Below are 25,988 nucleotides of genomic sequence, written 5' to 3'. Positions count from 1 at the left end.
TTTTAATTAAACTTAAACTCACTTATTAGAATAATATCATATTAAACGTATAATATAATCTACTGTGAATTATTAACAAGTTGTTTTTTTAAAATTACTAGCAAGAAACTTAAATTTAAAATCAAGGTATAATCTTTAATATTACATTAAACCTATAATATATAATCTCTTGTTGCCACTCCTAAATTCAAAAACTAGAACAAACATAAACTTAAACAAAAATAAATAAATTATTTAATTAAAATAAGATATTTATTTGAAATTTATATGACATTAATATAAATTTAATAAAAATAATTAATAAATATTATAAATAAAACTAAGCAAATGTGCATATTGCACGTAGCTTGTATCTAGTATATTTAATAATTATGTTGTATTTAAATTAAGTATTATCATGTCATGTCATAAACATATCAACTTAACAGATCTAATTTTGTCTTATAAACCATATTAACATTCTATGATAATGTGAAATTCAATGTATTAAGAAAATTTAGTGCTACAAGCCAAATTTAAATTTCTTACATATTAAATTATAAAATGTATAATAAAAATACAAAATAAAATTAAAAGGAAAAATTTGAATAAATAAATACTGCTATCTAATATTATTTTATTAACTATCTAAACGTAAAGAATTTAAAGTAACACTTTAGACTATGTGATGGAATTCAAAATAAAATTTAATATTAAGGTTGATAATTTATCAGTAAGTTAACAATTGATATGATAAAAAAAATCGACATCTTATCAAATACACTTGCCCACATGAACAACCATAAAACATAAGTAAATTTATATTGTAATTTTTTAATTTTCTATGGTAATATATCTTTAATTACATATATTGTTTAATAAATTATTTAAATATGTACTAACTATATTTACACTTGTACTAAATATAAAAATATTTGAAATATATTTAAAATATTTACAAAGATATGTATTATGTGATTTTATTAATACATCAAGTTTATATTTAATTTTAATAGTAAATAGTAAAAAAAAATAGAAAAACCATTTAACCACCATTAATAAATCTATTTAAACAAAAATTACTTAATATTTCATAAAATATATACATAAAAAGCTCTAATAAAAAAAATATTCATAAACATTATTTTTTTTATAAAATAAATATTTTGTTTCAAACATACAAATGAATTATTTTTTCTAAGAGGTAACTTAAGCTATACATATGCTAAGATTTTTTCATTTTTCTAATTTAGTTACAAATATTTTGTCAAATATATATATATATATTAGTTACATACATATATATTTTAAAATAAATTTAATTACTAAATTAATCTAGTACATCGACTTTATTTAAATTTGGTATTTTTTTATTAAAATATAGGATAATATTGGGGTAAAAGTGAAAAATAAAAAAAGTGAAAAAGTAAATTCACTCTAACAAATATAAACATACCAGAAAAACATAAAAAAATGGTACAACAATAAAATATTTACATAGAAAATGGTACAACAATATGATATTTTTATACAGAGACACTCACTATAAACTCCGAAACCGATCAAACATGTAAAAAAAAATATATTATGCGCTATTATACAAACACAACACAACCACATATATATGTGAAGAAGAAACAAAAAGTAATTATCAAACATTTAAATGATCACACGTTTTAATGTAGTTGAAGTCTTCTAATAGATATATCAATAGATTTTACTATATATTTAGTGGTTTGTTTTTATATATAATGTTAATTAAATGTCTACTCTCTAGTCTCTACTGGCCTGTTCATTTTTGTAACAAGTGGCCACTATTAGTTAAAAATAATTAGATATCATCTACTCTAATATTAAATAGATTTTAATTAATTCATGTCATGATGGCATATTAAATACAAGTTTTTTTTAGGGAAATATGTTACAAGCTTTTCTAAGCAGATAGTATATATTTTGGTAACACATAATTACATATGTGCGCGTGAGAGAGAGAGAGAGAGAGTTAACGTGGGCAGGGGCTGAGAACAAATTGAGGAAAAAAACTTTTTAAAAAAAATTGGAACAGTCCAAAACAAAAATCTGTAATATTACATAAATACCCATGTATAATGTAGAAATTATACATTTGATGAAAACAGAAAAAAGTAGAGATATAAATTAACATAGGATAAATGTAGCAAAACACAATGACAGAAAACAAAAAAATAAATAAGCCAATAAAAAATAGTTATCATTATTTATTTATTTAGTATGTTACTGGAAAAAAAATTGGTCCATGACCTGCTTTATCACGCTTCTTATATAAATATAGATATGGACATCATTTTGTCCCTTCTGTAAGGATTTTTTTATTTATTTTACTTTTAAAATTTGAAGAAATTATAACTTAATTTTTTCTATATAATGACGTATATTATAGTTATAAAATGTTCTGCCAATTTTTTAGAAATTTCGAATGATTTATGATGTCAAAATTAGAGTTCAAATAGTCAATTACACGCGTACCTAATTTTTTTTAAACGCACGAAAAACAAACTATTTGAACTTTAGTTTCGATATTATAAATTATTCGAAATTTCCCAAATATTAGTAGAATGCATACTATAACTATCATGTACGCTGCTATACAACAAAAAATGTTAAAATTTCTCCTTATACTGAAAATAAAAAACACCCCTACAATTGTAGCAAAAGTGATACCCCCCCTCTCTCTCTATATATATATAAATATATATATATATAAATATATATATATGACAATTCTTCTATAGGGGGTTCATTTTAAGCTTTACTGGTGGGGCTCTCAGTGTTTCTCGACTCGTGAACAGTTTTCGCACGCGAATTTTTTTATGACCGTGTATATTGTAGCTATTTAGAGCATCTTGTAAATTTTCAAAAAATTTCAAATAATTTATAGTACCAAAAACTAGGTTTAAACATGTTGCTTTCCACGCGCATAAAAAAAAATTAGTCACGCGTGCAACAACATGTTTGAAATTAGTTTTCAATACTGTAAACTATTTGGAATTTTCTGAAAATTTACAGGATGCTCTAAATAGTTTCAATATACACGGTCATAAAAAAAATTCACGACGAAAACTGTTCACAAGTCGAGAACACTGAGAGCCCCACCGGTAGGGCTTGAAGTGAAGCCCCTATAGAAGAATGAGATAATTACATCTCCTACCGTAAATATAAAAAAAAATCATTTTATACGGTATCTTTAATAAATTACAAAAATACGACTTTCCCCAGCCGTGTATATATATATATATTTATTGACCATTTGTTTTATTTTTTTGTCTTAATTTTTAATAAGAATTTAGGCATATTAAATAATATAATAATAATTATAGTTACTACCTTCAATAAAATAAAGTAGATTAATTTATTTTTATTTAAAATAAATATATTTATTAATATTAAAATTAATATTTATATAATTATTCAAAAAATAAATAAATATTTATACAAATTACAATATGCTGTTAATTAAAATTAATATTAATAACTATATGTTACAATATATAGTTAAAGATAATCACAATATTATTATTCTTTATAAAAATATTATATATTTTTTAAAAATCATAGCTAGTTAAGTCTCAACACTCAATGTTAAACCAAAATCATAATCTAATCAAAATTTCAAGTTTTGTTACAAAAATACATTTAAAGTTAAAAAATTTGTTTTGTAAATCTTTGTAATAATCATGTTAAATAAATTTATAAATATTTATGTAAATGTGAGTTACAAAAATAAACTTTTTAGTTGTAAAATTAGTTTTGTAAATTTTTGTTACAAAAATGTAAAACTTGTTCAAAAAAAGTATCGTATTTCACCACTATAATCAATAAAGTGTTTTATAAATAATGAATATCTTAAATTTATATTTTTAAGTTGTATAGCATAAATATGATGGTTCATGTAATTTTTTGGTATAATATTGTAACAATATGAAAAAGAATAATATTTTTATGTATATTTTGTTTATGATTTTTTACTTATAAAATATTTTCGTAAATATTAGTTACAAAAATATCTTTCTTAGTTGTAAAACTAGATTTGTAAAGTATTGTTACAAAAATAAAAAATTTAGTTACGAATTTGTTTGTAAGTTTTATCTACAAAAAAACAAAAACAAAATCTACAATTCTATAACCGATTTTGTAAATATTATTTACAAACATGTAACAGATATTTATAAGTTTGTAACATATATTTACTAGTTTGTAAACGTTGATCACAAAAAATTGTATTTTACAGCTTTTATTTATGATTTTGTCACTCCATATTTACAATTTTGCCATTTCGTGTTTTCATCCAAAAATTCCGTATTTTTGTAATGCACCGTATTTTTCAAAATTCTCATATATATATATATATATAAACACCACAATACTTATATACAACAATCTTATTTTCTCTTGAAAGTACTAAATTAAAATATTAATGGAAGAATATATATATATCTACAATACTGATTGTAATTTCCAAAGTGAAATTGTTAAAGATAATTCTTGCATTGTAAACCTCTAATATCAGTGCCATTTCAAAAAAAAAAAAAAAAAAACCCTCTAATAAATGCAAATTTGACATTTTTGTTATTTTCTAGGTCTTTTTAAATCAATCATTCATAACATCACCTTCTTTTAGACATTTTGGTCTAAAAATAGGCAATAAAGTCTCTCCTAAAAAAAAAGGAAACTATGGATATCTGTCATTTCGATTAAGATCCTTGTTTTGCCGTTCTATTTTTATAAAATATATGGTAATTAGCCGCTAAAGTCTCTTTATTTTTACAAGTGCAGTATTTAAGTACCTTATTTTTTTTATGGTAAAATTTCTTAATGTTAAACAATTAATGCACATTTTCCCAAACCATTATCCATCTATTAAAATGGTAATTAAATGTGAATGTTAGGGACCATTGTCACCAAAAACGAAAAAATTAGGGACTTAAATACTTCAATTTTGAAAGAACGGGGACTTTAGTTGCTAATTTTCATATAATTTTTTTTTCAAGAAGATCAAATACTCTATAATTAATATATAAAAAAAATTACTTCTTAGATTTTTTAAGGACTATTGACTACCTAGACAAGTTGCGGTTCTACTATTGTATAATCCCATATTATTTTTTTAATTATAAAATTAAGATAAAATATTTTTTTACAATATATCAGTTTCACTATTTTTTTCTTTACATCAATATTTTTATTAATTAAAACACTAGAAAAGAATAAATAAAAAAATAAAAACTATTACATTTGGTGAGAGAAAGAAAGAAAGAAAATTGAATAATTAAAAAAAATATTTAAGTAGCTCTAAAAATCTATAAATTTAGAGAAGGAAATTATTAATATAAATGATTTAATATAATTTCCTAATCTACATGTATAGATATTTTAGAGCTCCTTTAAATATTTTTTTTAAAAAAATATTTATTCAATTTTCTTTCTCTCTCTCAAAATTTATTCTTTTCTATTATGTTAATTAATAAAAATGTTTAAAAATATAATATTTAAATAATGTAAAAAAAAAAATAGAGAAACTAATATATGATGTAATGTAAAAAAAAAATTATTTGTCCTAATTTAGAAATTAAAAAAATTAATGAGATTATACGGTGGCAGAACCACAACTTATCTAGGGTGGTCAATAGCCCCTTAAAAAATCTAAAAAATGTTTTTTTTATATGTTAATTATAAAGTATTTGATCTCTTGAAAAAAAAAGTATAAGAAAATTGGCGGCGAAAGTCCCAATTCTTTTAAAATTGAAGCATTTAAGTCCCCATCTTTTCGTTTTTGGTAGTAATGGTCCCTAACATTCATACTTGATGCTAATTTTATCGGACAGATAACGGTTTATAAAAATGTGCACCAATTATGTAATATTAGAGATTTTTACCAAAAAAAAAAAGATAAAAAACTTAAATGCTACCCTTATAAAAATATAGGGACTGAAGGCCCTAATTACTCTAAAATATATTCAGAAAATTTTCACGTAAGCAGTAGACATGTACAACAAGTTTGATAATATATCTTTATTATTTGGTAATCTAAAGAAAATCTCAAAAATAAGATTATTGGACAGAAAAAAAAGTTGTAACTTGTACTACTAATGACTTGTTTGCAAATTGCATCAATTAATACAATTAAAAAAAAAAAAAGAAGAAGAAGAAGAAGACAAAGGCACTCATGACGGGGCTTTCCATTAAATTTAATTTCTTGAATATTATTAGGAGTTGAGCTAGTGGGAAGTAGAAGTGTTTTTTCATTTGTAGTAGTGAAGTGGGCCATGCTTTTTTTATTTTTGAAAGAACAACCATTGTGATTGTGGTCCCTCTTTTCTAACAACCATTGTGATTGTGGTCCTTTTCTAATTGCTCTCCACTTATAAAGGAAAACCCTAATAAAACAAACCCTCCTATACTATAATGTCATAAATATATACCAATAGTTACTACGAAAAAAAACATAATAAAACCAATCATTCTACCAAAAATCAAATAAAAATACTAGAACACAACTTATATATCTCACAATAGTTATTATTTTTTGCTCTCTGTAATTCCCTTAAAAAAAAAACCTAACAAAACTTATCATTCTGCTAAAAATCAAATAAAATACTTTAATACAGTTGTACATATATATATAGAAAAAATGTACGAACTATATATATATATGTGAGGTTCTCCATATGATTTACATAGTACATACATACATTCAATTATAGGACCACCACCACCACAACCACGTATTCATTAATTGATTATATAGTAAGAATAATACGATCTCAACACAAAGGTCATCACTTTCGTCACACTCTGTCCAACCAACCAAATAAATAAATAAATAAATCTATATATTATATATTTTTCTCTTTAAATAAATAATTAAAATTGAAAAAAAAACCAGCAAACAAGGCATAGCCACGTGAGAGGGTCCAATGAGAATGAGAAAGGAGAGATGTTAACGTGACAGGACGTGATTGGACCAGCAGCACTGACTCAGGTCGTACGGACGAACCAAACCACAGGTTGTGAATTCACATCCCATCCCCTCGTACGGATGAGCCCACTTAAATAATAAACTGAACGAAAAACACTGTAACTATATTTAGGGTTTTGGTTTTGGTGGTTTTTTTTTTTTATAATAATAATAATAAATATGTGAAAAAGAGAGAAAGTAGGGTTATTTTACAGTGCCCGAGGGTGCTCCAAACTCTCCCTGCAACCTCACGTTGGGAAGACTGTCCGCTCACAACTGGCAACCGACAAGAATGTTTGGTGTCTTTCCCTTCGCTCACTTGACTGCCACCCTCTACGGCCACCGCCCTGACCGGTTGTCAGTCATCAACACCACGTGTCGTCACGTGCCTCTCTCACACCACCCAGTTCTTTCTTGTGCATCCATAGAAAGATTTTTCTTTTTTATTTTCTGATTGGATGAAGCAATAATGGCTTCACATGTTTTAGCATTTATTCGTTTTTATTTCTTTTTATGGGAGGTGTCTATTTTTTTCTCAAGTATTTACCAAAAAGAGAAAGAGATTAGGTTCTTCACAACCTTGACTTTTCCATTTTTTATGTTAAATTTACTACTTATATCTCTAGGGTTACTTGCTATAAAGATTATTGCTATTTTTAAAATTATATTCATTATATTCTCAAAATAAATAAATAAAGGGAAAGAAAAAACCCAACCCTCTTCCCCATTTTTCTTTTCCTGAGAAAATCTCTCATCCTCTTTTCTTGGCTCCCAAACTGAGATGAGATCTCTCCAAACTTAGCAATAAGTGGCAGAAGGAAAAACAAAAACAAATCATCCTTTGTGACTTTCCTTTTTTCGTTAGATTTAAAGTTCGCCCCTTTTTCTATTTTTGGAAACTTTACTGGGTTTTGCCTCTAGTTGTTTTCCATATCTCTGATTAGATCAACTTTATTTTTTGTTTTCGGTCAGTTGTTTCATATTTTCTCTCAAATCCATCGTTTTCTCTTCTGGGTATTCCTTCTTTTGTCTCAGTTTTTCCTGGATTTATACATAAAGATACATATATATATAGATATATATATATATATATAGAGAGAGAGAGAGAGAGAGAGCTTAATTTGGAGGAAGATGGTTAGGGGAAAAACTCAGATGAAGCGAATAGAAAATGCAGCAAGCAGGCAAGTGACCTTTTCGAAGCGTAGAAATGGTCTTTTGAAGAAGGCGTTTGAGTTATCGGTTCTCTGTGATGCTGAAGTTGCACTTATAATCTTCTCTCCAAGAGGAAAGCTCTATGAATTCGCAAGTTCTAGGTACGCTTCAATATGATTTCTTGAAACCCTTTTTTTTCTTTTTCTTTTTTGGTGAAATATTTATGAGTTATTAATTTATATACTAGATAATGTGATTATATGCCATATTTTGCTGTGTATATTTTTATTATTTTTTGAGGGTTAATAAGATGAGTCATGAGTGTTGGGGTTATCGTTTTTGTACGAAATTGAGACATAAATAGCAGGCTTATAGTACTACAACTTCAGCCTTTGCGGTCATCATCAATGGGTTCTGATGGTATTTCCAGCTGCGTTTTCTCCTTTCTTATCCAATCTTAGCTTGTGATTTATTTTTTTAAGAAAAAAATATAGTTTTATGTGGTTTTGATTGGATTTTTTCATAATTGATATTTCCTTAATTCAACGTATTAATTGTAAAAAGAGTGAGAGAGTGAGAGTGTGCGAGAGAGAAAGTCAACTTTGTTAGGTCTGAAACTTTTAAAATTTAAAAAAAAACATCATTATATATGTCAACATAAGCTTGAGACAAAACAGTTGCTTATGCTTACCTAGCATGAAAAACTATATAACAAGTATTGAGTATTATTAAGATTTTAGCTAAAAAAAAAAATACTGATTATTATGAGCTGTAATATTCCAAAGACAAAGTTGGGTTTTTTTGAAATACTAAACGATGAGATTATTTATATAGTTTTATATCTTGTGTATATAGCCATTGTTCATCAGATAAAAGAAGATTATAGTGAACTTAACAAGGTCTATTAATAGCCAATTAAAGGCCAAGAAGATTACTGGTTAAAAGAAGTAGATTAAAGTAGTGTTAATAACTGACACTGTTTAGTTTACTATAGCTATTATTAACTGACACAGTGAATTAATTTGGAATCTTATTGACTGTTTTCAAAGAGGTAAGTCTGGGAAAGAGACTGCATGCTGTACTTTGAGCTCTTATTATAATTTCTACCATTATTTCTACTGCTTAAATAATAATAACACATAAACTTAATTAGTTATTATGAAAAGATGTGTTGCATTTCTTCCCACACTCCTGAACAGTCCTCACTCCCTTAACAAATATGTATTTGATAGTATATATACATACATATATATATATAACATTGTTATCTGTGTAAAATGTTACGTACGTGTGTTCTGATTGTATTTGAAAGCTCGTCGTTCAATGAATAATATTCAAATTTATATAAATATGTAGTTATTCCATTTTTAATTATGCTTCACTAACCATAATTACAAGTCTTAATTAATGGTTCAATTAGGGAGGTTCCAACGAAATATATCTGGAAAGAAGATAATTCCAAACTAATAGGATTGTGGAATATATAAAACTTTACTAAACAGTCATTGTTTTCAGCTTTTTAATCTAGCTAGCTATATAGCCGCAGTACTGTGTCTAGTGGATATAGCCCAGCTATATATGTACCTAGCTAGCTAACTGTACACTTTAATTTGTTTAATATTTGAGATTGTTTGTTCGTACTTAATGACCATATAGTAAAACACATATTCACACACGTATATACATACATTAATTTGTGTGTATACTGTATATTTATAAGATATTAGCTAGTTAGTTCACTGCCTATACATCTAAATAATCATATTTCATTACATCAAAGATCTCATATATATTTAGGGAAAGATGATCATCTGTCATACTGAGAAACAAGTACACTGATAGACGTTTGTACTCTTCATCTAAAGGTTCATTTAGAGCCCTTTTTGACCCATATGATATCGATCTTTGAAGAATCTTTTCTTGTGTGTTAATTAGGCGCTTTATAATTATAAGAGGGTTAATATTTTTAAGTACTGATAAATAAGTTCTATATAGATTTGACAGAGTTTAAGCTGGTAACAGTGTTGTTATATATATAAAGTCTTAAAGTTAATCATAGGACTATCAAAAGAGTAAGATATACAACTAATGTAGTTCTTCAGAGTATGCATATATAGTAACGTTTATTGAGCGCTTATATATTTTGTTGGTTTTATGTATCAGGTCTAGCTATATGGGTATATATAATTAAGATACACTACAAATAAGACACCTTTAGTAGTGACAATCTTTTAGTCACAACATATATTTTGTGTGACTAAATGATATTTTTAGTCACGACAAAAAGTTACTTGTAACTAAAAAGTCATACTTAATCACAAGTTGCCATTAATGTAGTTTTAGTTACAACTTATTAATTTTAGTGATAAAGTTTGTTGTGACTAAAAATATATTTAGTAACAACAAATTGTGATTTTTGTGACTAATACTTTTAGTGATCACATAGACTTGTAATCACAAAATTTACTAGGAATAAAACTTAGATTTTTTGTAGTGATAGCATGCATGAGAATATATCAAAGGCAGTTTTATATATTATTCATTTGACAAAAGAGATTCATATATGACATTACACTATATGCATGTTCCCGGGATGAAGATATACTGAAACTGACCCAAATAATTAAATATGGATAAAGTAAATTATAACTCGATCGTACTTTTTATTTAGTGGTTTGTTCCATTATTAAACAAGTTTATTTGAAATATTATTCTAAGTTAAGTACATTTTAGTTTTCAAGATATATTGACATGGTTTCTTTCTACTCATCAAGCTTAAGGAGGTTTTCTCTAAATTGGTGTTACTCTAAATGATGTGTGTGTATCTTTTTCTTGCACGAGAGACCTTATAAAAGCCCAGCCATAGTATTAGTTTTTTGCTATATGGGTTTATACTTGAAAGAGAATTTTTATTTGTCTGTTATTCGGATTGTGATGTCTTCTTTATTGTAATACATATTGCATATGCTCTTTCACTTTGTTATATCTGTATATATTGTTAATGGAAAAAATGACTTGTATTCCTAATTAATAGCTTATTTTTAAAATTCATGTGTCGAAAAGAATATAAATTTGACTGTTAACTCATTTCAGTATATATATCCAACAACCTTAGATGCATATAGTATATTAAATATTTATGCTAATAATGATAAAGAACTCATATGAGAAAAACTAGACAAAAAAACTTTCTTTGGTTCCTAGCTTTAGAATTCCTCATAAGTTTTGTAGATATGAGTGTTAAACTAACTAAAGAATATGTTTATGTATTTTAATTATTGACTTATTTCTCATATGTACATTTAAAGAAGATAATTAAATTTATTAATACTCCGTGCTAATCCTCAGAGAATGACAAATGCCTTTGCTACCAAAAATAAAATCCTTAATTCATTTTTTGATATTATAATCTTATATACCTATATATCTATTTTATATATATGTGTGTTTTAATTATGAATACTAGTACATAGTCACACACTTGCAGTAAATAAAATAATTTTTTTCAATGTATTGTAGTATATTAACCTTTGACCATTGTTCAATAGGAAATATTATAATTGGTTTCCAATTTTGGGAACATGGACATTAAGGGTTTTTTTTATTATTTTAAAAGGTTAATATATTAATTAAGTAGAGTAAGAAATGGTTCAAAAACTTACTATCATCTTTTGCCAATTTTTATTTATATTATTCTCTTATAATTTTGATGCTTTTTCTCTTCATTATATTTACATGGAAATATTATATATATATATATTTAATACTTGCATTTCAAATCATTATCTCTTGCAATGTTTTAGAAGATGATACATTATTAACAAATAATTATATCTTAGTATGCTAATTAGATCTCATGTCACTTGGCAATATGTAGACCATGTTTTTATTTCTTATCTAGCTACTTAAGCCTTAAGTGACATTGCATTTTTCTTGATGAGCTCGCTGTTTAGATGAGTTTGGATTAGATATGCTTGTTATAATTACTAAGTACTGATGCTACGTTATGAATAATAAGGTCGTCTAAACTCAATTAGATGAAAACAGAAATTCATATATCCTTATAAGTGAATAAATGTTTCTATATTGATTGGATGTGATGTGAGATAATATTATAATATATTTCTTTTCTCTAGCACAATATAATATATATATATATATAGTTATAGATTTGACCAAAATCAAAACATGTATAATGCAAGAATAATAAGATTATATATAAAAAAAGAAATACACATATGGTGAGTAGCATACATCCCATGCAAATGTACACTTTAGTCAAATCCACAATAGTAGGGCAATCAACAATATGTACACACTCAAATCTCTCAGCAACGGAAAAGATTCTGACAATTACAAGATTCAAAATATAAGAGAAAACCCCAATTGTAGATCCTTGTACATCACTCAAATAAAGTTTCACATAACACTAGTAAGCTTTAGTGAGAACATAAAAATTAATTATTATTAACTTTTAATTGTCACAAAGGCCTACCCTTGTATACTAGCTCTAATTCTAGAAAGACTTAAAGAATTAGTTGTAAAATCTTTAGTTAAACTAACTTGATAAATATTTAACCCTTCACCTCAAGATTAGTTAGAATAATAAGATCACAGATACAAGAAAAAGACAATGCAAGAATAATAAGATAAAAAAAAAAAAAACTTGGTTTAACCTATTAATGGTGACTATAGCCACCACTAGAAAATAATATTTCCACTTTGGTTAAAAACCAAACGTACATGGAAAGACTATACCACGTCAGTTGGGCAACCGACATAGTAGCTAGCAACGTAATTGGTCCCTATCTACCACGTTAGTTGATGTGGCAGAGTATAAAAAAATGCAGTAAACCTGACCAGAATCAAACCAAAGTGGATCAGAGTTCTTCCTAGGAGACCTCGCATACCCTCCAACTGCATATCCTGAAAATAGACCAAAGAAATAAGTTGCTGATTGTTGGAGGGAATAAAAATAGAAATGGAAAAAAAATAGGAATGGAATGGAATAAAAATTAATATGAATAAAAAAAATTGATAAAAAAATTATTAATTTTTTTTCATTCTTGTATTGTAATAGTATTTCCTTCTATTTTCAAATAGAATAGTCATTCTATAAAATAGTAGAAAAAATATTCAATTGGAATGACATTCCAATACTCTAAAATGCAACCAAACAAAGTAATGGAAATTCCATTCCATTACCTCAAACCAAACATCAACTAATAAGATTTGAAAATACCCAAATCCAAAATAAATAAATAATAATCTAAGCCCTCTATTCTAACAAAGATGAAAATATCAAAAATTCCCTGACTATTAGTATCGAGTTTAGAATAAAGCGATTAAACGACTGAAATACAATGTCGTTTGTCCAAATATAAACTAGGTATGAAAGAATGAAGGTGAGGGTGAGGGTGCGTCGGTGAGTGAGAGAGAGAAGTAGTCAATCATGAGAAAGAGAGAGATAAGGTGGGTGACTCTAGGTGATTTAGTGAGAGAGGGGTACTCAATTAGGGTTTGCTTTGGGCATTCTTGGGCTTTCTATTTTATTTTATGCTTATTAATTAATTGATTTTTTTAGCGTTGGTTCCTACTCGATCGATGTGAAAAAGCTCCATATTTCTACAATATCAGTCAACGCCTTTGACTCGCGAAAGGGTAAGGCGATAGGAGATTTTTGTAGTAGTGAGTATACATCCAATGTTTGTGTGTTTATACCTTAGTTTAATCCACTAAAGTCTCTCAACAATGGAACTAAGATCCTTACAATTACTAGCTCCCAAAAGAGCAAACCCAATTGTAGATCCTCACATCACGTGAACAAAGTTTCACTCAACCCTAAGCTATAGAGAACACATAAAAAAACAAGTATTACGAGCTTTTAATCATCACAAAGGTCTAGCCTAGTATAAGCTCTAATCCTAGGTAGACTGTAATAAGAATTGGTTATAACAACTTTGGTTAAACTATAATTTAGTAAAGGCTTAACCCTTAACCCCAGTTAGCAGATTTGAGTCATATATTACAACAATAGTGGAAGATTGTTCAATTGTAATAGTCATGTTTTCCTAGGTTGTACACATTGGTTCTTTTGAAGGGATCATTGAGCTCCATTTCGAAAGTTTATTGAGTGGTTTATAATTTCGATCCTTAGAATTATTTAGAACACACCTTTTGTGCGACACATTTGTGTGTACATGAGTGTATATACAATCACAAGGTGCATTTGAAATATGATATAACTAGTTGAGGCATTTGAAATATCACATCAAAAGATTAGCTCCTCAAAAAAGATTTATTTGTTATTATAATGATGTCTGTAGAGTTGTTATTAATGATTGCATTTTGTCTTAATTTTGTATAAACTAATATTTTCTCACGCGTGTCTGTATATAATCACTTGGAAAAAACGTATTATTTTATTACTTGTACATGAACATGAAATTTCAGTTCCATATTGTTTGTTGTTGAATCTATAGTAAAAGTTCTTGAAAATGAAGGTTCCCTTATATATATTCTCCAGCTGGATTTTATAATATGTGTGTGTAATTGCTTACAAACTAAGACAAAATGGTTGGATAAAAGTCGAGTTTTGTGGCCCTTATTTTCGTACCACAATTGATGCTATATTCATTAATTTGAAGCATTTATAACAAGGTCTTCTTTCTTTAATTCTTTCTTCATAGGTGAGAAGTAATGATAAATAGTTTCTCCTCCTTGAGCAGAAAGAGGCAGATAGATTTAATTGAAGTGATATAGCCAAGAAAGTTATTTATTAAATAACTTGGTTGAGTGAGTATCTATATATATAGTCTCAATATTTGAATCCAAACAAGCTAGATTTAGATTAGCAAAGAATCAAATTTATGGGAATTACGAGGTCTTAAACTTTGAGTCACGGAATAATAATAAACAAAATCCAGAAACGTGGCTTAATTCTACTTTAACTTGCAAGCTTTTTGGCTTCTTGGATTTAGTTTTCCAAGCAGAATGTGGTAGAGACATCTGGTCCTACATTGGTCCGAGTGTTTCTGGGGTTTCAAGAATAAACTTCCAGTACTGTCTTAACATTGGTCGTAGCATTATTAATCAGTGTCTAACTTTTTGAGTGATTTTTTTTTCTGGTTTATTGGTCAGCACAGGCATTTTAAAATAGATAGACTCATTTGGACTTATCAGTTGAGTACTTTGATAATCAGAAGAAGAGGTTAGCCTAGCTAGTGTGTCTCACATCTGTCTTGGGAAGAAAGTTGTTAACTAGATATGTTTGTGGTTACAAAACTTAGAATGTGAGGATATATAATTGTATAAATTTGATGAATAGAGAAGTGGGAAAGAAGAAAATTGAAGCCTTAGACTAGCTAGCTAGGGCTTAATTTTCCTTATGGTCTAGCTGGCCTTGTCTGACACATTTAGAATAACATGAAGCGAATCGATGAATAAATTTAGAACAGTCTCATGAGTATTCAAGAAGCAAAACTGGAAGAAAAAAAATTCGACACATATATATATTAGTCTTGGTAAGAACTCTTCGTAGAAAGTCTTATATTGAAATAATATGAACAACACTACTACTTTATATAGAAAAGAGATTCCTTGGGCCGTATGGTCGTGAGAATGAAAACAGGTGGAATGAGAATATAAATGAGAGTGGAGAATAAGATTTAAAATTAATAACAAAATTATTCATTCCATTTTTTATTGGTCATAGAATGAACATATTTGATCGAGAGTTATGTTATTGGTCTTGTTGAAACTTGGAACTATATAATAAGGTCTATTGAAATCTTTCGGTTTGTTAGCCCTCTAATATTTTCAAAGAATGAGCCACTTGAGTCAGAATTAATTAAGTAGTTAATTTGATAAGCAAAAGGTATATTTGAAGTCAAAGCTATAAGCGCAGTTCAAACTTCAAACCACAGCTGAGTTAATTTAACAAATGGCTAATTACTAATTTGATTATATATGGTTTTCTTTTATCATCTTTTTGGTTGAATCTTTTGTACAATATTCTTTCTATTAATGTCATTTATAGTGGAGATTTGTTGGTTGTGGGTAGAGCTTTAATTTGTCACAAACCTAAAAGCTTGAACTCTCATTTGAATGATAATTTTTACTTTTTTTTTTTGCTAAGAGTAAGATTATTACTTTGCAATATTTGAGCAAGGATATATATATATATATATATATTTATATATCTGTCCACAAAAGCATATATAGACCAGTTACATAATTTGGGAAAAACGTTTGTCTTGGACTTGTGAAAGAGTAAATCTATATATATATAAAGAAGACTAAGTATATATGTTATATTCTTTTGTTTTGATAATATTGTTATTGTTTGGAGATGCTTCAGCATAAACAAGACCATAGAGCGGTATACTCAAAGGAGAGCCAAGGATGGTGGCACCCATAACACTACTAATAAAACTGTTTCAGAAGATAATGATCAGCACCTGCAGGTGTGTATATATATATATATATTATATTTATACATGTATGTAATCTTTATCTGACATTGGAATGATTAATTTGGCTATTACAGCCTGCTGTAAATAAAGAAGACTCCTTTAGCATGGCAAAGAAAATTGAGCATCTTGAAGTTTCTAAAAGGTACTTTTCATATATATATATATATATATATATATATTTGAAACTGTGATTCTAGGTATCTATGTTAATTATAGTTTTCTTGTCCTTAATTATATTAATTCATGTATGTATAATGTTCCCTTCCTCACTCATGTGATGGATTTGGTTCGGAGCCAAGGGCCATGATCAGTCTTTCTCCTGTCATTGTTTGGAAAGTAAAATAAAAGGGTCAAACTCGTGGTCATATGCTTAATTAAAACTTGTCTGGAATATTTGATATTTCCATATATATATTTATAGTTCGCCAATTCTAACGTTTTTAGCTACAAGTGTTGCACAACTAAGCATCTCTCTATTTGCAACCAAAGAAAGTAAGGTCACTATCTTTTGGATCTTTGCTTTATGTACAAATTGGATGATGGTGATTCTGTGATAAAGATTGATGCTATAATTGTGTTTCTTTTTGGCATACTATTGTATCTACTTTCCTGTCAGTGAGTTTCTAGTCCATTCCACATACTTGTAATATACACCCACAACTAATAAGTTTACTTGGTTGGAACTCTTCCTTCATGTATCTTAACTTTTATAATTGAATATTAATAATATTGGTCTTTTGTCTATACATATATAAACTAAAATCTTTCTAAATTGTTATTATATTGGAATAACTCTTCATGTATTCGTAAAAAATTCTAGCTCTAATTTAAGACTAATTATAAATAAGAATAATAAGTTATAATATTTCTTGATGTTGCTTTTAGAAAATATACCTCCACATAGTAATAATTATTTTAATATTAAATATATTTTTATATATATATAATATCTTATACATACTAAAAATTCATGATAAAATTAACAATTAATTTAGACTTCTAAAATAACTTTGTATATTTTCAATATTATACAGATATGTACATTGTAGCTATATTTTTATATCATTTTCATTTATTAATGTTTCTACATTGAATTTAACATGTTTTATCAATTATTATTTAATTTAGATTTGAATGTGATTAATTTTCAACATTTTATAGATATCATTATATTAAGTTATAACCTCCTCATACCAATAAAAAAATGTTGGTCCCAACATTATTACTATAAAGAGGTTTTATGGTATTTATATTTATATTATATATAAGGTCAGATGAGAAGTCTAATTTCAAATTTATATATATATATAAGTTAATTTAGTTTATTAATAGTTGAATGTGTTGAGCCATCTTTGTTTACATATTGATCAAATATTTGTGTAATGTAGGAAGCTTTTGGGGGATGGTTTGGAGTCAAGCACCATCCAAGAGCTACAACAAATAGAGAATCAGTTGGAGAGAAGCTTAGCCAAAATTAGGGCAAGAAAGGTACCACCTACTCAAACTTCATTCACTATCTTTCAAAATAATACTCTAAATTTTGAAACATGATATACTCTTGGAATTAAAAATGAGAAAAATGCCCTTAATGTTTGTGATGGTTTTTTTCTTATACCATTTTCTTTGAGTTTTAATGTTTTTGCTCAGAAAGTAAAACTATATATAATTTATAGAAAGATTAAAATAAATATATTTTTCCCATTTTGGGTATTATATAGCATATTTAATAGAATTTATCTTTTGATAACCAAAATAAGTCAAACTAAATAATGCTGATTATTAAACTCTTTTGTGTTTTTTTTCTTTTTTCTTGTACTCAAGAATCAACTGTACAGGGAGCAGATAGAGCATCTTAAGGAAGAGGTATGCTTACATCTAACAATTTATTGAAAATATTGATTTCTTTTTTGTAATTTGTATATGTATAGTAGGAGGATTTTTCTAGATAAATAAAAATATCAAACTTTAAAATAATTACAAATGTACATGTCATTTTGGAATTTTTCTAAGTTTATTTCTATCATATTATATTTTTGAAACTTTGATCCTATATCACATATATGATATTTTTCTACTTTTGGTTCTGATCTTTTAATTAGTTTATCTTTTGAGTTATATTATAACACAAGATATCTAATTTTCTTATTCTACACATTCTAATTGCTAAAATATTTGTCTCAATTGTTAAATTTTAATTTTACTAATTTTTTTTCTAAAGATTCTTTTTTTTATTCTTTTTAATTATTTACAGATTTTAAACCCTTGGTAAGAAAATTTCCAAAATTTAAAAATTTCTAGAAAATAATATGGTCTGAAGAATACCATCTTTGTATTTGCAATTTATATACTAATCTTGTATATATTTTGATTAATTTTTGGGTGATGATTCAGGAGAAAAGCCTACTAGAGTATAATGCTAAACTGAGGCAACAGGTAACTTTCTTTTCCTCACCAACTCTATGACACCTGATCCAATTCCAAGTAATTATTCATGCACATATAATAGCTAGTTATATCAATATATATATATACAAACATATAGGACTACTACTTTTCTTCTTGTTGGATGACTGGTGGGTCCACCTCTTTTTTGACATGTTATATAATTTTAAATTTTATAGGATAGTATATATTGTAATTATTTATAATATTCAAGTTTTCAAAAATAAAATTTTGAATAATTTAGTCCTCACAAAATAGAGTTCAAAACAGTATTTTTACACATGCATCTGAAAAAATGCTTAGCATTCCTGCAATAATTTTTTTAACCTTATTTTTTGTATAATAAATTATTCAAAATTTATTAAAAATGGGAGAGAATTTCTAAATAATTACAACATACATTATCATATAAAAAAATAAAAATAAAATTAGATTATAACTTCTCCACATATTAAAAAGGGAATTTACTCCTTTGTACCTTATGTTTTTGCAAAGTATCATTTTGGTACCTTCTGTTTTCAATAATGCTCATATGGTACTCTGTATTTTAAAATTATACATATTTGATATCCTAAACTCAGATTTGATAGATAAAATTTTATCAATATGATCAAACTATCATCAGTTATATATAATTAAGTAATTAAATTTAAATTTGAAACTTACATAATTGACAACAGTTTTATTAAATTGGTAAAATTTTATTAATTAAATTTGAGTTTAGGGTATCAAATATGTACGATTTTAAAATACAAGGTACTATATGAGCATTATTGAAAACAGATGATATCAAAATGATACTTTGTAAAAATACAGAGTATCAAATAATTACCAACCCTATTAAAAATTGAAAACGAGCACAACAAAGTGTCAAAAAAGTGGTGGTATATAAATATATATATATATATATATCTTTTATTGTTCACCAAACCCATATAGCATTCTTGGTAACTTAATGTATGTCTCACCTATTCCCACTAGTTTTCACTTTAGAAAAAATTAAATATCTCTTATGTTTGTAAACCACAATTGTATGTCATATTTAAATTTCCTAATAATTTGTGATTTTGTAGTATTAACCCATTACCCTAAAAAAATATAAAAGTATATTAATTACAAAAATTCTGATCACTACTGCTCATCGATCTGTTCAAGTATAGCTAACATGAACTGTATGAACTGTATGTACATACATATATATATATATGTATTTATGTGTATATGTATATATATGTTTCAGTGTGGCATGTTATCGAACGTTTCATCAGCAAGTAAAGAGAAGGGAGATCAGGCGGTGGTTGTACATAATAACAACATTCATCATCATCATCATCATCAAAATAATATGGAAGTGGAGACGGAGTTGTTCATAGGCCTACCTGAGAGAAGAAAATAATTAAAAGTGATGATCATCATGACCAAAACACCAATATATAAGAAACTTACGTACCCAAAAACAAAACCCCTTCTTTCTTCATTATAATATATTTGCTTTTCTATATATTTTTATCACTTTGATTTTGAGGTGATCAAAATAATTGAAACGCAATAAACTCTTTCAAAGTTTCATGACCATCGTGTATGTCTAAATTACAATAACTTGATTAACAAACACCATGGCGTTATAATTAATCATTGTCTGGAATATATATATATATATGTATATGTATATGTATATGTATATGGTCACCTGGCCTTATAGTTTGTATATTACTGAAGAAAGAAAATGTTATTTCTCATGTATGTATGTATGTATGTTCGTATACATTAGTTGTCTTTTAGAAAAATAAAATGACATTTTCTGTTTTATTTACCAATATTATGAGTTGGATTTAGAGTCCCCTCTAGCCTTGGACAGTGTAAGCTATATTATTGTCTAAGGTTGTAAATTATTATTATTATTATTAAATTTTTTATGTGTGTATATATATTTGTATATTTTAAGGCTTTTCTAGTTTCAAAATAAATATGAAAGCTTTTCTTGTTGGAAAAATTTAGGCATATCAGTTATAATTAATGTCTTAAATGATAATAAAATGTGGTTTGTATGAAAAAAATAACAATTTTATTAAATAATATATTTAAAAAGTATATTTCTTTTTAATATAATTTAATAATTTTATTTACATTTTTATTTTTTTAAAATAATCATTTTGTTATAAATTGAATATAATATATTTTCAGTTAATTTTGGATAATATATTTAATATTTAAAAAACTAGGCATTTATAAGTTTGTTGAAAGAGTTGATTTTTTTATTTTTTATTTATATATTTATTTTTGGTAGAATAAATAAGCAAATAAAGACACTTATATTAGGTGAACTACTGTTCAAAGATTAGCTTAGGTTAGAAGAAAAATCACTGAAAGAGAAATTGTTATTAATAAGTCTTCCAATTTCATTTGTGATATTTTGTATTATATATAAGAGTTTCCAAAAGTGTAAGTCTCTCAGTTTTTAATGTTAGGTATAGTAATCTCACAAGTCACAACAAGGTTTAATATTATTATATGTCAATTAGTCTCAGCCGGCCAAATAATTTGGAGCTATGATTCCACTTGTTCAAATATCTACCTAGCAAATTATTAATTGGTTTTTAACATTATAAGTTTTTGACTTTTCCTAAAATTGGTGGATGAGAATTGCTTTTGTTTATTTATTTTTAAATGAAAACTCAATTTAATGATAAAATTAGTTATATATATATTATATCTCCGACATTACGAAAATTATTAGAGAGTATATAGAGAATTTTATAATGTACTATTAGAAAAATGAGCTAGTTAGATTTTTTTATTTAAGGGGAACCACAAATTAGATTTAATTGTCATTATTTTTAAAAATCAAAGAGCAAATATGTATTGATAATAATATTGTCCTTGAGGAACCTTTTAAAAAAAAGAACAAAATATGTAAATCGAAACTTGAGTGAGCAAAAACTAAATTAAAACCTCTCATTTTACAGACTCTTATTAATTAAATGCTGTAAATATTTTAAAAGAATTTAATTGTCTCACCAGTTATAAATATGGGCCAGATTTTTTGACAGAACATGAAACTGGAATAAGCATGATACGACACGTAAAAAAAATATGGGTTTGGGTCAAGCACGACACGATGTTACGAATTGACACAACACGACATAAAAATATGGACTTGAGCGTGACACGACACGACAAACCTGAAGGCACGGTATGTAAGCACGAGCGGATTAGCCCAAAAGTACAATACGTTGAAAAGCCTGATATTTTGACATTAATAATAATAATAATAACAATTTATTTTTCAGTTATATATAAATTAAAATGATAATAAAAGTCTAATATAACTTTGAGTATTTATAATTCAATAATTAGAAAATATAAAATTAAAACTATATTAATTTATTTTTAAGATTTGTGAGTTGTAAATATTTGAGTATTTATTAGAAAATATTCAAATTCTAATAAGGGTTTATACATTTTTGGACCATATGTTTTGTCTCATTAGTTATTTGGATATTGTGTTTTGACAAATGACTTTTTAGACACTGTATTTTGTAAAATGGTTCCAACATACCCCTAAACTCAATTTTTTATGAAGAAAAAATTGAATACGATAACACAGTTACTAAGCATGATGATTGTGCTTTTTATTTGAATTGTTAATTTTGTGAATTATTTGTGATTTTATTTCAAAATCATTGACCAAAATCTGGTTTAGGGGTCTATTTGAACAATTTTACAAAACACAATGTCCAAAAAGTAATTTATCAAAACCAAGGGTCAGGTAATGAGACAAAACACAAGGTCCAAATTTTTTTTCACCCTTGTAATAATTATAATAATTTTTAATACAATTGTGTGTAAAGTATTGTTGAAAAATATATAAAAATATTAAAAACTAAAAATTATACAAAGAAATACATTTAGTTTAGTGGTTAGTCCATTAATTGTTAAAGAGGATGTGAATGGTTCAAATTTTCATCTCATATTTTTTTAGAAATAATAAAATAAGCCAAGATATAAGCTTAAAAGTGAGGTCTGGATTTGAGCTCGTATAAGTAAATGGACAAGCCCATTCTAATAAAAATGGGTCGGCTTGTTTAATGCCCGACACAAGTCCGAGCATGACACAAAAATAATGGGCCTACGATTCCGAGCATGACACGAAAATAACAGGCCTACAGGTTGTGCTAGGCCTAACCTACAAAAAGATGGGTTAGCCCAGCTCGATCCATGTTTCTATAAGGGTCGGCACAACATGACCTATATTTTTTGGGCTTTTGAAAATATGGGTCGGGCATGTCAGCCCGTATTTACAGTAGGGATGGAAACGAGGTTAATTGGCGGGGGGTGCTCCCCCTCCCCCATCCTCGTTAACTATTTTAATCCTCATCCATCAATATTCTCCGTCAGGGTTGGGCGGGGAATCCGCGTAGACCCATTTATTTAAAATTAAAATAAACAAAGTTAGATTACCTAAAATTAATATATATATATATATATGGAAGACTTCTCAATGGTTACTACCCATAGATGGGTACTAACAATTATGATAATGTGACAACATAATGACTTGATATATGAAGTCACCAACAAGTAAATATTTTTTTTTCTACATTAATTTTGAATTTAGTTATTATTATTTTTTCCATAATTAATGTTTTTTCCAACCAATGAGAGATACTAGCTATATTTAGAAATTGACATGTATTTGAAAAATTAAAAGTTTACAATATTATATTTTCATAATAAATACACATTTTTCATCAGGTACCCCTTCCAAAGATTTGAAAAAATCAAAATTTAATTTTAGAAATATTAATTAACAACTATAAATATGGATCATTGATCTTAATCCAATAGTTAATATTAAAGTAATCATCTATAGGTAGTAACCATTAAGAGTGCACCTATATATATATAATGAACAAAAAGGAGTTATAGGATTTGTAAAGAGTGATCTCAGTTGTTACAAGTTGGACACTCTAAGAGTGTGTTTGAAAAGTCACCCTGTAATTGGAATTGTGTGTCATTCAGAATAATTACTCAATTTTGCGTGTTTATCTCACTATGCAATTACACAATAACTATGTAATTAGATGTAATTGAGGGGTCTCAATTACACTCTCCAATTCTCATAGCCCCCATGAGAATTGGATGTAATTACATTGTGTAATGCTATCAATTTCAAGGGTGTGTTTGGAAAGTCACCCTGTAAATAGATATGAGTGTAATTCGGAGTACCTACTTAATTAGGGTGTGTTTGGAAATAACTGTGTAATTACTAGGGTAGTAATTACATATCTGAGTAATTACACTATATATTAAAATACAAGTTGTGTTTGGATGTCAAGTGGTAACTACTTATGAATTACTATTGTCAAATTTTGCAAAACCGTTAGTAATTACACAAAAAATATTATGTAATAAAAACTATTTAAAATTGATAATAATTAGTAATTACACATTGTAATTACATCAAATTCTCATGGGGCTATAAGAATTAAAAAGTGTAATTGAGATTCTTTAATTACCTCCAATTACATGGTTACTGCGTAATTATATGGTTAGACAAACGCGTCATAAATAATATTTATTACATAATATTATTTTTCTGTGTAATTATTATCTGTTTTGCCAAAATTACAATAGAAATTATGATTAATTACCACTTGACATCCAAACACATTTTGTATTTTAAAATATAGTGTAATTACTCAGATATATAATTACTACCCTAGTAATTACACGTCCTAACAATTACATAGTTTTTTTTTTTTAAACACGCCATAAAGTTCTCCTAAGACATATTTAACACGTAAGTACCCTTGTTAAATGCGAAGATGTAAAACTCTTTTTTAATAATATTAATGGAGTAACATTTGGTGTATAGGGGTCTTTCTATATTTAACATAAGCTCTCGTTAATTTGTAATTTGCATTGTTCCCACATAAGTTCTCATTAATGACTATTATACAACAATTCATATTTTAATTGCTATTTTTTTTTTTAAAGAATGCTAAGAACAATGTGTAGATCATTAGACGATAATTGTATTTGATATTACAGTGATAGGTATAAGCAAATGTAGTATTACACCTTTCCTTATTAAAATGAAAATTTCTATTCGAATTTCCTCTCCAAGACGTTTTTTAACAACAAAAACAAGTGTATTTAATGAGAAAAAAGATTTAGTTGTGTTGTTTAAATTCCCTTATAAGATGCACACAACTATCTTATTACAGATCAAAGCTCAATAACAGGAATCAAAATAATATTACAACAAGGCAGATCTCTAACAAAATCCAAACAGAATTCTCAACAATTTTACAACAGTCCTAACCTGTTATGATATTGAACTGAAAGAGAATTGTGATTTGTTTTAATGATAGGAAAAATGAATTACAGACTTATATAGCCAGAGGGTTAATCAAAACAAATACAGCTGAAGCAGAAAACTAAACCCTTAGCAAACTATAACTAACCTAACTAAATATTGTTATGTAGTTAATACAAGTATATCTAACATCAAGGAAATATGTGTGGGCAGTGGCAATAAAGAAAGACTCTTTATGGGTAAAATGGATTCATGCAGTATACATCAAGGATACAAATTGGTGGACTTATAAAGCACCAAACACGAGCAGCTGGTATTGGAAGCAGCTAGTTAAAGTCAAGAAGAAATTAAAGGACTTACAGATGCTGAAGCTTTTCTCAAGAGGAGAGTATAAGATAAATGAGGGGTACCAAGCATTGGTTACTGCTCAGCAGCCGGTGAAGTGGCACAGGGAAGTCTGGAACAAGATTACAATACCAAAACACAGATTTATATTATGGCTTGCAGTATTGGATAGGTTGCAACTGAAAGAGAGGCTATTCAGATTTAATGTAGCACCAGATGAATATTGTCTGTTATGTGGAACAAAAAAGGAAAATAGAGAACATATATTCTTTGAATGCCA

The 25,988-nt window shown here is 26.9% G+C and overlaps 1 protein-coding gene across 2 annotated transcripts; it reads left to right on the top strand.

The window, feature by feature from the left end:
* Window positions 1-7,563: 7,563 nt before the first annotated feature.
* Window positions 7,564-20,673, top strand: LOC133778305 (MADS-box protein SOC1-like). 2 transcript variants are annotated; one of them, XM_062218189.1, is made up of 7 exons: window positions 7,564-8,286; window positions 16,476-16,590; window positions 16,674-16,741; window positions 17,988-18,087; window positions 18,421-18,462; window positions 18,991-19,032; window positions 20,282-20,673. In XM_062218189.1, the coding sequence occupies exons 1-7, from the start codon at window positions 8,105-8,107 to the stop codon at window positions 20,435-20,437; spliced, it is 705 nt and encodes a 234-aa protein (XP_062074173.1). In that variant the 5' UTR covers window positions 7,564-8,104; the 3' UTR covers window positions 20,438-20,673. The 2 variants fall into 2 exon arrangements, with proteins under 2 accessions (XP_062074173.1, XP_062074174.1); XM_062218190.1 differs by having other exon boundaries at window positions 7,575-8,286; window positions 16,485-16,590.
* The last annotated feature ends 5,315 nt before the right edge of the window (window positions 20,674-25,988 follow it).

The sequence above is a fragment of the Humulus lupulus genome, chromosome 5, assembly GCF_963169125.1.
Source record: "Humulus lupulus chromosome 5, drHumLupu1.1, whole genome shotgun sequence".
In the NCBI taxonomy this organism is placed as follows: domain Eukaryota; kingdom Viridiplantae; phylum Streptophyta; class Magnoliopsida; order Rosales; family Cannabaceae; genus Humulus; species Humulus lupulus.
This window is presented reverse-complemented; position numbering and strand designations above follow the sequence as displayed.